General features: G+C 37.6%; 1 protein-coding gene across 7 annotated transcripts in view; it reads right to left on the bottom strand.

The window, feature by feature from the left end:
- LOC120083175 (2-methoxy-6-polyprenyl-1,4-benzoquinol methylase, mitochondrial) overlaps positions 1–12,968 on the bottom strand; it is a 30,163-nt gene that overhangs the window by 10,775 nt on the left and 6,420 nt on the right. For 6 of the 7 annotated variants that reach the window (XM_039038796.1, XM_039038800.1, XM_039038797.1 and 3 more), the window contains 3 exons: positions 7,055–7,213; positions 6,821–6,965; positions 1,230–1,301 (listed from right to left, as the gene is read on the bottom strand). In XM_039038796.1, coding sequence (XP_038894724.1) covers positions 1,230–1,301; positions 6,821–6,965; positions 7,055–7,213 — 376 coding nt within the window. Of the gene's footprint in view, positions 1–1,229; positions 1,302–3,606; positions 3,707–6,820; positions 6,966–7,054; positions 7,214–12,968 lie in introns of all 7 variants that reach the window. The other variant, XM_039038803.1, reaches the window with a different exon arrangement.

The following is a 12,968-nucleotide window of genomic DNA, read 5'->3' as shown; positions in this document are numbered from 1 at the left end:
AAGAGAATATAGTTAAAATAGAAGAGATAGCTTGCCAGAGATTTTTCCTAAGGCCTCACAGTCGGTAATTTGCACCTCACTCAAAAAGATGAGGGTCATATCTACTCATAATCACCCTAGACCATAATGTGTGCGCCACAACCACTAAGCTAGAAAAGCCTCATTAAGAAGTCTTACAGTTTAACCTCTCAATGCCTGGGCCTCCAAACACCACCTCGTTTGACCAGGTGTGCTCCACCTTAATCTACCCCCTCCCACAAAAAAACAAAAGAACATAAAGAAAAACAATCCTCGTATTATCTCAATTCTCTCTCACCCGTTCAAGAATTTTGAATAGAGACAAGTAACTAGAGATACTGCTCAACACCACATGAATAAGAGTAAGCCTCCCCCTTTCTGGAAGCAGACCTTTTTCCAGGTTGACAACATTTTCAGAATCTTTTCTACCAAATAATCCAAAACTTGACACTTCACATTTTCCCCAAGGGCAATCCAAGGTAAGAAGAAGAGAGTTGACACACCTCACAACCCACCAAGGACGACCACAAGCTTAATTGGAGGGACAACAATTTAGACTAATGATAGAGATCTTACCTTTGTTAATCTTAATGTTAGAGATCGCTTCTAACAGGGAGAAAAAGTATTAAGTTAACAAAAGTGTTTTTCTGAACCAAATAAAATAAAAAAAGCGAGTGTCATCAGCAAACTTTGATGAGGTGAACAAACTCTTTGCCCACCTTAAGCCCCTCAATCTCCCATTTCTCCACTCCCGCTGACACTAATCTACTTAGGCATGGACATCCACCACAAAAAAAGATGCAGAAATACCACCACAGATCTTCTTTCCAAAGTCCCCCAGCTAAAATCTTACCCCGCGGCCTTCCACTAACAAAAATCGAGAAGTCAACTGTCCTAATACAATTCCACATCCAAGCTCTCTGTTCAACCCAAAACCTTCCTTTTCCAAAACTTAATCCAAGGAGTTCCAGTCATTTTTCAACATCAATTTTCAAGGCCAAAATTTAACTTAAAGTTTCAAAAGGGCTCCACTAAAAAGATAATAATATAATAGAAAAACTAATGAGAAATTTAGAAAAAAAATTCTAAAAAGGTTAAAGTTCATCATCACGTAGTTAGAGTTTGTAGAACACAGAAGTTTGTAGATCACTATCATAAAAATAATAAAATATTAATTTTTCCCTGATTAAGAGTGTGTGGAAGTTACATACAATTCCTTAAATACAGGAGTTTCAACATGGCTTAGCTCGAGACAAAGAAATCTTCCTCCTCGTCTTAGAACCCTATAAACAAACACATTTAGTAAGTAAAACAGTTTTTCCAACAAAAAGTAAGAGAAGAACACAAGCATTTCTTTTAGCTAGTTCAAGAAATGAAAATTATTCATTACCAAAGGGGAGAGTATGAAGACGAGTCATCTCCACATTTCAGTTCCAAAAGATATTATTACACAGCTATTAAATATACTTGAATCAGAAAAGAGCATATGAGATGTTGAGGTGGAAGCTTTTCCTCTTTTTGTTTTAGATTGTTTGAATTGAAGTGTTTTGGAATACGTGTTCATCTTGAGTTATGTGTTCTACTGGATTGTTTTTAATTTTTCTTCAGAGTTTGTCTTCATAATGTATTCGGTTCTAGCCTTGCATTGGCAAGTTTGAAGTTTTTATTTTGTTTCCTCTCATGTACTTTGAGCTTTAGACTCTTTCATTATATCAATGAAAGACGAGTAGTCTTGTTTCCATTTTCAAAAAGAAAAAAGAGAGAGAGAGCCACTTACTACATGTCCTTATTTCTAATGCCTTGCTCGGTGATTTCTGAATTGGAGAGAATTTTACGTAATTTTTTCTGGGAAGGCCATAAAGACAGCAAGCTGAATCATTTGGTAAAATGGGAGTTAACTTCCAAATCTCTAATTGACGGAGGCCTTGGGATTGGTAATCTGAAAAACAGAAATACAGCTTTGTTGTTTAAATGGTGCAAAGTTGTTAAAAGTATTCACGGAGTTGACCCACATCTTTGGCACACATCAGGAAAACGGTGTTTAAGCTTGAGAAGTCCTTGGATCAGCATCTCAAGAACATGGAGTGAATTAGGATCTCGCTAAGTTTAAACTAGGCAATGGAAGGAATATTTTCTTTTGGACAGATTCATGGTGTACAGAATTACCATTTAATGACTGTTTTCCAAAGCTGTTCTGATTAGCTTCTGCCCCAAAAGGCAGTGTCAATGATCATTGGGACCCGGTTATTGGTTCTTGGAACCTCTCACTTCGAAGGCAACTAAAGGAAGAGGAGATTATTGAAGTGTTCAACAACTGTTAAGCAAGATTGAGGGTAGCCGAATTTCACATTTACAGGATTCCAGATTGTGGGTCTTTGGATGCTTCAGGAAGGTACACGGTTAAATCTTTGTCAAAATATTTTATTGCTTCTTCTCCAATTGATAAAGCATGTTATAAAGCTCTTTGGAAATCAGAGTCCTAAAAGAATTAATATTTTGGTGTGGATTCTTCTATATGGTTCCCTCAATTGCTCATCCACATTGCAACACAAGCTACAGAACAAACTTATTTCACCCTCAATATGTCCTCTTTGCTTAGCTAAGAGGGAAGAAATGCAACATCTGTTTTTTGATTGTTCCTTCTCAAGTAATTGTTAGTGGAAATTATTTTCTTGCTTCGGTGTGCAATGGGTTTTTGGGGAATTCAGTTAAGGACAAAATTCTTCATTTGTTGGTTGGCCCTTCTCTTGCCTATAGAGCTCAGATATTATGGGCAAATGCAGTTAAAGCTTTGATTTCTGAGATTTGGTTTGAATGTAACCAAAGAGTTTTCCATGATAAATTTATAGATTGACCTGACAGATAGGGGTCAGCCCGACTACAGCTTCTACTTGGAGTTCACAATCCAAGCATTTTGAAGATTATTCTATCCAGGATATTTGTCTTAATTGGAATGCGCTTTTATTCTCTATGTAATCAAGACAAGTATTTAGTTTGTTCGTAATCTCTGAACTATTGTATCTCGTATTGGAAATGATGAGGGTGCTATGGGGGTGTCAACATAGTTGAGATGTCCGGTGCACCTGCTGATCCTCAGTTTTCAATTTTCAGTTCCTGTTTGCTTTGGTTTGTTATTTTGTCTCATTGTAATTGAGCTATTGCTCTTTTCATTATATCAATGAAAAGTTTTGTTTCCATTTAAAAAAAAACTATTAGCAAAATATCACAGTATATCTGTGATAGACAGCGATAGACTACAATCTGTGTGTATCATGTCACAGATAGACACAGATAGTAGTCTATCGCTATCTATCGTGGTCTATCACAGATAGATTATGATATTTTGCTATTATTTGTAAATATTTTGGTTCATTTTCCTAAATTTGAAAACAACCCTATTTGAATTTAACTACTCCAGATTCATAAATTAATTAATTAATTATATAATAAACTGTAAAGAACCGATACATTAATACTATTAATTCATTAATAAATGATATTCAAATTATTTCTCTTATGGTATGTTGCATCAATTTGGTATTAGAGCATTGTGATCCAAAACACGCATTCTCTTCATTGGATTGTTACCTTAATGGATGCAGAAGCTTCCTCATCAGCAAAATCCTTGGAGAATAGAATAGCCTCGGTAGAATCGGACATTGTGGACATGAAGAATGAGATGAACAACCTTTGAGTTATGTTAGCCCAAATTATGCAACGATTGGATGTTCAAAACCTAGTGGAAGTTCAAGGACAGCAAGCTCATGGCAAACGGAAAAACAAGAATGCCTTGCAAATCAATGAAAATCTTCATGGAGCACATACGGGGGAAATGGTCTAAACTTCAATAGAACTGAAGTTGGAACCCAAGAAAGAGTTCAAGAACCTTTTAAGAACCAAGGAAAAACTAATCCCGGTGGACAAATATGGGCCGACACACATAAAACAATGGGAAAAATGGCCTACTTATGAGCAGGAACTTTATTCTCAAGTTCGGTCCCTAAAACTATGGGAACACTATCTTTTGGGTAGAGAATTTGTACTACAAATTGACCATTTTTTCTTGAAGTTTTTACATTCTCAAAAAGAGGTGAGTAGAATGCATGTTCAGTGGATTCAATTCCTCCAACGTTTTGACTTTGTCATAAAACACACACCAAGTAAGGTCAATAAAGTGACAGACGCTTTAAGCAGAAAAAGTATGCTTCTAACTCTACCTCAAGGAGAAATCCTACCTTTTGACCATTTACTTGAACTTTATACATGTGACCCGGATTTTCAAAACATTTGGCAAGCATGTTTAAATCATATTCCAAGTAAAGATTTCCATATTTTTTAAGGGTTCTTATTCAGAAAACGACACTTTATGCATTCCTCAAACCTCCCTTCGTGAATCTTTACTGAAGGAAGCACATGAAGAAGGACTTGCAGGCCATTTTTGCCGAGATAAAACATGGGCGCACTTATCTTCAAAAAAACTTTGGCCCCAACTCAAAAAAGATGTAGCTAGTTTTGTCAAAAGATGTTACATTTGTCAATCATCGAAAGGATCAAGTTCTAACCAAGGACTACATACCCTATTACCTATACCCAATAATATTTGGGAAGATTTCTATGGACTTTGTCCTTTGTTTGCCAAGAACCCAATGAGGTTATGATTCGGTCTTAGTAGTAGTAGACCGCTTTAGCAAAATAGCACATTTTTGGCTTGCAATAAGACTAATGATGTGTCTAATGTTGCAAATCCTTTTTTCAGGAAAATTGTTCAACTTTATGGAATACCTAAAAGCATAGCATCTCATGAGTCATTTCTAGTGATTTCTTTGGAAAAAAATTCGGCACAAATGTCCTAGTTAGCACAAGCCATCCGCAAACTGATGGCCAAATAGTGGTTACAAATTGGACTCTTTGTATTCTTCTAAGATGCTTAAACGGAGACGAACCACGTCAATGGGAACTTTCTTTAGCCCAAGCCGAATTTGCATTCAACAACGTGGTTAACCGTTCATCAAGGAAATGCCCCTTTGAAATTGTCTATACTCATGTACCTAGGTCAACATTAGATCTTGCTAATATTCCCATTTCTATTGATCTTGGTGTTGAGGCGAGTATAATGGCTGATCGGATTAAAGCAATTCATGATGAAGTTCAACAACACCTTGAAACAAGCAACTCAACATGCAAATCCAAGGTCGATGAACACAAACGAGCTACTGAATTCTAGATTGGAGACCTAGTGATGGTTCACTTGAAGAAAAGCAGACTTCCTACAAGTTATCATTCCAAGTTAACAAACAAGAAGAATGACCCATTTCCTAGCCTAGAACGACTTGGACAAAACACCTACAAGGTTGATCTACCTCCCACTATGAAGATCAACAATACTTCCAATGTATCTGATATATTTCCTATCAAGCTCAAGACCAATTTCAATTATCTTAGAAAAACTCACGGCGAGTTTGATTTTGGGTCGAGTAGAACTGATGTAGTATATTAGGCCTCTGTTGAACATTACTGCTGGAATCTTATTTGTAAAGGTTAGTTTTAAGTTGCAACTAGCTGCCTAGGTCATTAAACAAAATTATTGGTTTAGTCGATCACTTCTTTGTGTATAAATAGGCTTCCTTATTTCTCTCAAACTTGCAGTTGTGTTGCATCAGGGTGTTTGGGGTAAGGAGTGAAATAATGAGAAGTAAGGAGGAGAAGTAAGTAGTTGTAAACTCTTGGAGCTCACAGTGTAAGGAGTTGATAAGATAGATATAGAATTGATGTTTTTTAGTAGTGGGACCCACCAACTCCTTGGGCCAAACACACCCTCTGGGCATAAATACTTACAATCAGCCCCCTTACATCTACTTGAACAACCCCAACTCGTACAAGCTAGCTTTCATGCACAAGACAACATGATCGCTCACTTTCCCCTCCGAAGCCAAGGAAACCAAAAGGTCTACCCTCCTCATTCACTCAACTCCTAATCCTATAATGAGGTTAGAACATGCCTAAACCACCTTTCTTTTTTTTAATAAGAAGCAAGTTTTTATTGAAAGAAATGATAGAATATACAAGATTGTACAAAAATACAATCCAATAGAACAAGCACAATAGACCACATAAAGGACCTCAAATCCAAAAGAATGAAACCTAGCTCATAACTGTTACAAACAAAACTTTAGTCACAGAAGCCCACACCAAGCATCAAACCTAATCAACTCTCAAAAGTCAGAACTCTTCAGATCTTTCACCCTCAGCAAAAACTCTAGAATTCCTCTCAAGCCAACCCCCCACACAAAAGCAAAATACCAAGCCTCCTAAAGGACTTTTTTGCTTTCTCCCTGAAAGGATGAAACATCAAAATATCCTCAAACATCCCCCAACAGTCCCTACCCCATGCCATCAAGATGCCAAAAAGAATCCCTTCCAGAGATTGTCATACCTAGTGGTCTCTAGCACAATCATTCAATAAGGGCAATGTTGTTTTGTATCCAAAGACATGGTTAGCATCTCACATGGTGACATACTCCCGCACCACCCTGCTAAACACTAAAGGAATCCCTTCATGAACTGACATCATGGTGGGTCCCATCATCAAAAGGTCTATCAGTTGAGAATCAGTTGCCCCCATGGAAACCCTCAAATGGCTCAAGATCATCTAGAGGAACTCTAGAGGAGGTAAATGAAATCTCAACTTAAAGGCACCCTTATACACATTCTCTATACAAAAATTGGTCTTATTCGACATAAACAATTTTTTTTTTGCACAGAATTTAATATAAGATAATTTCATGAGAAAATATGAGTTTACCTATAAGCTTCATCTAGAACTTTTTCAATGTGAGTAACATTCCTAATTCCAAATGCAATTGTGTAACCATCCATTGAATTATCTTGAAAATGTAAAGCTTCTGCATCTCCTTCCAACCATATAAGAGATCCTTCTTCTCCCAGACCTATAAGTTCCAAACATTACGATACTATTTTCCTGACAACAAATTTCATTTAGAAAATGCAGACGGTTCCATGCTTATCATATATTTACCCCTCTCAATGGCTCTCTTTTTACCAACGTTTAACATATGTGGGTTGATATCACAAACATATATTTGAGTTTGTTCCTGCAAATCATCTTCCCGAACATCTTGCATTGCTCTACGTTTCACATCATTAATACTCTCTAGAATCCTGAAAGCAACATCACCTGCAATGTGTGAGAAATTAATAAGACATCTACTAATTGTCGCATCTTTTAAGCACAAAAGAGACAGAAGTTCACATGATGAACAAGTAGTTATTGCTTTGATATTCAAGAGAGCTTACATCTAAAGGGAACTTACATCGACAGTTTCAAATAGGTTACAAATGGAAGATAACCAAATAAATATTGCACCCGCACAAGATTCTATCAACTAAAAAATTAAGATTGTTTTTCAATAGAAACACAGAAAGATAAGATTGCTCTTTTAATAGAAAACATAGGCTTTAACAATCAGAATAAACTGATGAGAAATGAAGAAGAGAAGAGATTATATGATAAGAAAAAAAAATGAAGAATTACCTCATAGCCAAACATTACCAATATTTCTTATTTGCCATCACTTAAGGTTTACTATCACTGCACTGACAAAGCAGAATGGCTTTTTCTCTCTCTCTTTAGCAATCAAGGAGATTCAGTGCATATGCCAGTATGCCACTATATAAGTAAATAACACATTAATATAATTATCTTTCTTACTAGAAACCAAACCAATTTGTTGATGGTGCCTTATTGTTTTCCACAGATTGTACATCTTTTCAACATTTCTTTGACATTGTTCATATCTTTGAACGTGTTCTGGAGCTTAAAATTAATTTCTCTATGAGTGAGCTTCTTGGGATTCACATGATTTTAATTGGTGGTTGAACTCATTTGGTTGTAAACGGGGGTTTTGGCCAACTACTAACTTAGATTTGACATTGGGTGGGAATCCAAAATCCATTAATTTTTGGCAACCGGTGATGGAGCGGTTTCAGCACAAGCTCCATAATTGGAAATATGCTTTTATTTCTAAGGGTGGTAGGCACATGCTCATTCAAGCAACTCTTTCAAGTTTGCCCACTTATTATTTATTTTTGTTCTGGGCTCCTACATCTATTATCAAGAGTTTGGATAAGCTAGTTCGTGATTTTTTCTAGAAAGGCTCCAAGCATGCATAATGCGAATTAGGAGATTGCTCAATGTCCTCAATTAATGGGTGATATTGGTACTGATAACTTCCATTATCGTAATTCAACTCTTCTGGCTAAGTGGATTTGGCGGTTTGTAACTGAACGGAATGCCTTATGGAGAAAACTTATTCATCTGATAGTCATTGGCCTACTTCCATGTCTCGAGGTTCTTTGAAAGCTCCCTGGTGGTTTATTTGTCAGATTATTCCTTTGGTTGTTGGTCGTGCTCGCCATTGTTTTGGTGACAATTCTACCATTTCTTTTTGGACTGATTCTTGGCTAAGTTGTGGTGTTATTTCTACTGTTTTTCTTAGGCTTTTCCGTCTTGCTCTTCATCTGGAGGACATTGTGGCCAATGTATGGATTTCCTCAATTAATGCTTGGGATTTACATCTTCATCGAAACTTTAATGATTTGAAGATTATTGAATGGGCATCCTTATCACATCACTTGTCTTCTGTCAGAATTTGATATCTTGATTCCTGGTTATGGCCCCTTGACCCCTCATCGATGTTCAGAGGTAAGTCTCTTATGGCTGACTTAGTGTTGGTAGGTATGGTTGATTCACTCTTGACGGCTTTTTACTCTATTATCTGAAGGATTGTTATCCAAAGAAGATCAAAGTCTTTCTTTGAGAACTTAGTTTGGGTGTCATCAATATTGTTATGACCGTACTTGAACAAGATCTGTTCTATAGGCTGTACAACTGTGTCCTTGAGTTCTAAGGTGCCATCAATATTACTAACCGCCTTCGGCATCAAATATCTTATATGTATCTCTCACCATCTTGGTGTCTATGTGTTTTCATCATTCTAAGTCTCCAATCGAATGCCTTAAATGTATTGCCTTCTCTCCCCAATCCCCCAGCTTTCCCTCCAACCAACTCGCAGGATTCCACCATGCCTTATCAGCCTAGCCCTATTTCCACTATGCTTTCTGGAGAATTTTGATTAAAGCTAAACATGGGCCCTGCCATTATGACTTAATGACTTCTGATTTGCGCCAATCCTCCTCGAAAAGCCCTTGGAATCACATCATGAAACAGAAAGATCTCATCTATGGTAATATACATTGCAACATTAGCAATGCTATGGATTTCTCGTATGTGAAATGGGGAGGGCAGCTGTCGATCTTTTTGTCATTAGCAAGTGTAATAATGGGAGACGAGTATCCATTGAGGAACATAGGGGGTTGAAGATGGACAAGATTTAGGTGGAGTTAGGGGTAGCGGCTTGGGTTAGAGATTGTTTGGTTGTGGTGGTGTCCTCAAGCAAGCCAGGAGGCTTTTGGCGAAGAAGGAAGCTGGACAATGCAATTTTCTTCTTCGAAATTCTTACTAATGCTGGTGGGAGGTTTGCTCTAGTCTCGCTAGAGCCGATTGAAGGAAAAAGACGAAGAATCTTCATACAGGAGGGACACAATAGAAAGAGGTGGAGCTGGAAAGCTAGCGAATTAACTAAGCTCCTTCCATCATCGTCAGGAGTGGTGAATGTCAGGAAACTCTTTAAACAACTGAAAGGTCCATTGAACTTTGTTTAGGTGGTTGAAAAAGGGACAAACAGAGGTAAAGATTAAACCTCGATGCCAGAGTCGAAGAACGAAGAAGTTAATGTGAAGGCATCTCGAATCCTGTCTCAGATTGGGATTGTGAGTTTGCTTTCGATTGCTTTAAAACTATCCTAGTGGCAAGGTTACAAGCTTCGTCGAGCTAGTCCAGATCATGGAATTGGTGGAAAGAAAAGTGGGAAGGCGCCTTTCAATCAAACTGTTCAGTGAAAATCTAGTCGTTTGTGTTTGTGAAGATTAGAACGAAGCTATAAGGCTTTCGAGGGTGTTTTATCACAAGATTCTAAAATATCGGAGTTGGATTTCTGATTAGTGGCTGAAAGGCATTGGCTGGAATTTGGGGGAGGATGGGTGACTACGACGGATGTGCCTCCTCTTTTAAGAACGAAACAATTTTTTTCCAAGCTGGCTGGGTGGTGTGGAGGTTTGGGAGAGGATGAGGTGAAAGTTCAGAATGAAGATTTAGACGAGGATGCTTGTTTTCGAGCTCGAGGGAACTACAATGGTTTATTTCAGCCGTGGTTTCCATCAATTATGGTAGCTTCTCCTTTCCGGTTAGATTGAGCGTTGGCTAGCGAAGTGAGAATCTAGGTTAGAACGGTTAGGTGAACAAGCCGATTTCTTCTGGCAAAGTCAATTTGTCTATGTCATTATCTCAGAAGTAGCTACAGCAGGAAGGGTAGGGGAAGGACAGTCATAGGTCTAAATCGAGATTGAAGAAGATCGACATGGGCCTAAAAAATTCGAATTCAAATTTCTTCGTTGAAAGGGGTATTAATAGGTCAATGACGGAATATACTTTTGTCTCATTCCTAAAAAGGATATCGTGACTAGGGTGAAGGCTTTTAGACCGATTAGCTTAATTACAAGCTTGTATAAGATTATTGCAGAAATGTTGGCTAATCGCCTGAGAAGGGTGCTTCCGTCGCCAATCTCTAAAACGCAAGGTGCTTTTATAGCTGGGAGACAAATTTTGGACCAAGCTCTTGTGGCTAAGCTATAGAGGAGTATAGGCAAAAGAAGAAAGAGGGAGTGTAATTTAAGATTAACTTCGAGAAGGCTTATGATCATGTGGATTGGGACTTCCAAGACAAAGTGATGGAAAAGTAGGGCTTCGATTATAGATGGAGAATGTGGATGTGGGGATGTTTGAGAAATGTGATTTTCACTTTTCTTATAAATGGCAGTCCTAGAGGTAAAGTGGTGGCCACGAGAAACCTTAGGCAAGGTGACCCTTTATCTCCTTTCCTTTTCCTTCTTGTGGTGGATATTATGAGTAGTTTGGTGAGGAAGTGTGTTTTTTTTAATATCTGTGAGTGGCCGAGTCATGTTACATGGCCATGCGAACACGATGTTTTTTTTAATTCATGTTCTTTCTCATTTGGGTTTAGTTGTAATTTGTCCGATAGAGAGTCATTGGATGCTGCTTCTCTTCTTTCTTTGCTTAAGAATCACTCTTTTAGGCAAGGGAGAAGGGATGTGAGGGTTTCTAGACCCAATCCTTTGGAGGGGGTTTCATGTAAATCCTTTTTTCAGAGTCTTGAGGACCATTCTCCCTTAGGTGTTTTGGTCTTTTCGGTCATTTGGAGAATTAAGATTCTTAGGAAAGTGAGATTCTTTACTTGGAAAATGTTACATGGCCATGCGAACACGATGGATCGTCTCTTCAGGAAGCTCTCCTCGCTTGTTGGGCCATTTTGTTGCATCCTTTGTCGAAAGGCGGAGGAAGATCTGGATCATATTCTTTTGAGGGGGGAGCAAAATAGGACTTTTAGGGGAGTGGATAAAAACCCTAGTGAGGTTTGGTCTTTGGTTTGCTTCCATGTTTCTTTGTGGGTTTGGTTTCGAAAACCTATTGTAATTATCCTATAGGTGTTATTTTGTAAAGTTGGACTCCCTTCATGTAGGGGGTTGCTTTTATGGGCAGGGTGTTTTTGTTGTCTTTATATTCTTTCATTTTTTCTCAATGAAAGTTTTTTTTCTTATCAAAAAAAAATGGTGGCCTTTTGGCATGACTTATGGATCAGTGATGGCACCCTTAAGCAGAAATATTCCAAACTTAATCATCTTGCAAGAGATAAAAGGGGCATATGTGGTTAAGGTTTGGGATTCTAATCTTTGCTCGTGGAACATTAATTAATTTCATAAGACATGAGAATAATATTATAGAGTGAGTAGATTTCACTCACTGCATTCCCAACATTGATCTTTGGGGCAGTAGTCATTCATGGTTATGGAAGCTTGACAAAATTGATTTCTTCACCAAATCCTTATATAGAAGCATCATTCCACATGGACTATCTATTGATAAAGAATTATACAAGAAGGTTTGGAGGTGCCCTTGCCCAAAAAGTGTTAATTTCCTATTGTGGGAAATTGTTAATTCATGCCTTTTTGTCAATCCAACAATGAATCCACCTTGCACTTGTTCTTCGATTGTCCCTCAACAGGGATTTGGTTGGAAATTTTACAGCTTTAGAATGGAATATGGTTTTACCAAATGACACTCTAAGTCGGTTCAAATTATTGTTCATTGATCTTCCTTTCAAAGCTTCTAAAGAGCAATTATGGAAGTGTAGTATTTCTGCGGTATTGAAGAAGATATGGGATGAAAAAATGCTCGTATCTTTCAAGAGAAATACAGGACTACAAAAGACATCTTAGACTCTGCCATCTTTAATGCTTTTTTTGGGGGGGCAAAGATATACCAGCTTTTAAATGTTATAGTTTTTCGTTCCTCATCACTAATTGGAAACACCTTTTATATACCATATGATCGGTTCCTTTGTACACTTGGATATCTTCGGATATTTAATTTATCAATGAAATCGCCTCTTATCCCAAAAAAAAAAAAAAAATCATCATGGAAACTTTTGGTTGGTCCATGGCCGTGTCCTAATACTGTTCCAGATCTTCTTGCATCATTATTGGTGGGTCATCCTTTTGGTTGTACTAAGAAGAAAATTTGGTTGGCCCTACCATGTGCTTTCTTTTGGATCTTATAGGGTGAGAGGAATGGACGCCTTTTTTGTGACTCTTTCTCCATTTTTTACCATTTTATGGATTTAGTTTTATTTACTCTATTTTCTTGGTGCAAAATTAGGCACCCTTTTAAACATTATAACTTATCTTTCTTAGTTACCAAATGGTGATCTCTTTTGTAATCACCTAAGGTGTTTGGA

Source organism: Benincasa hispida, chromosome 8, assembly GCF_009727055.1.
Source record: "Benincasa hispida cultivar B227 chromosome 8, ASM972705v1, whole genome shotgun sequence".
Lineage (NCBI taxonomy): Eukaryota > Viridiplantae > Streptophyta > Magnoliopsida > Cucurbitales > Cucurbitaceae > Benincasa > Benincasa hispida.
The sequence above is the reverse complement of the archived record's forward strand: the minus strand, read 5'-3'. Positions and strand labels throughout refer to the sequence as shown.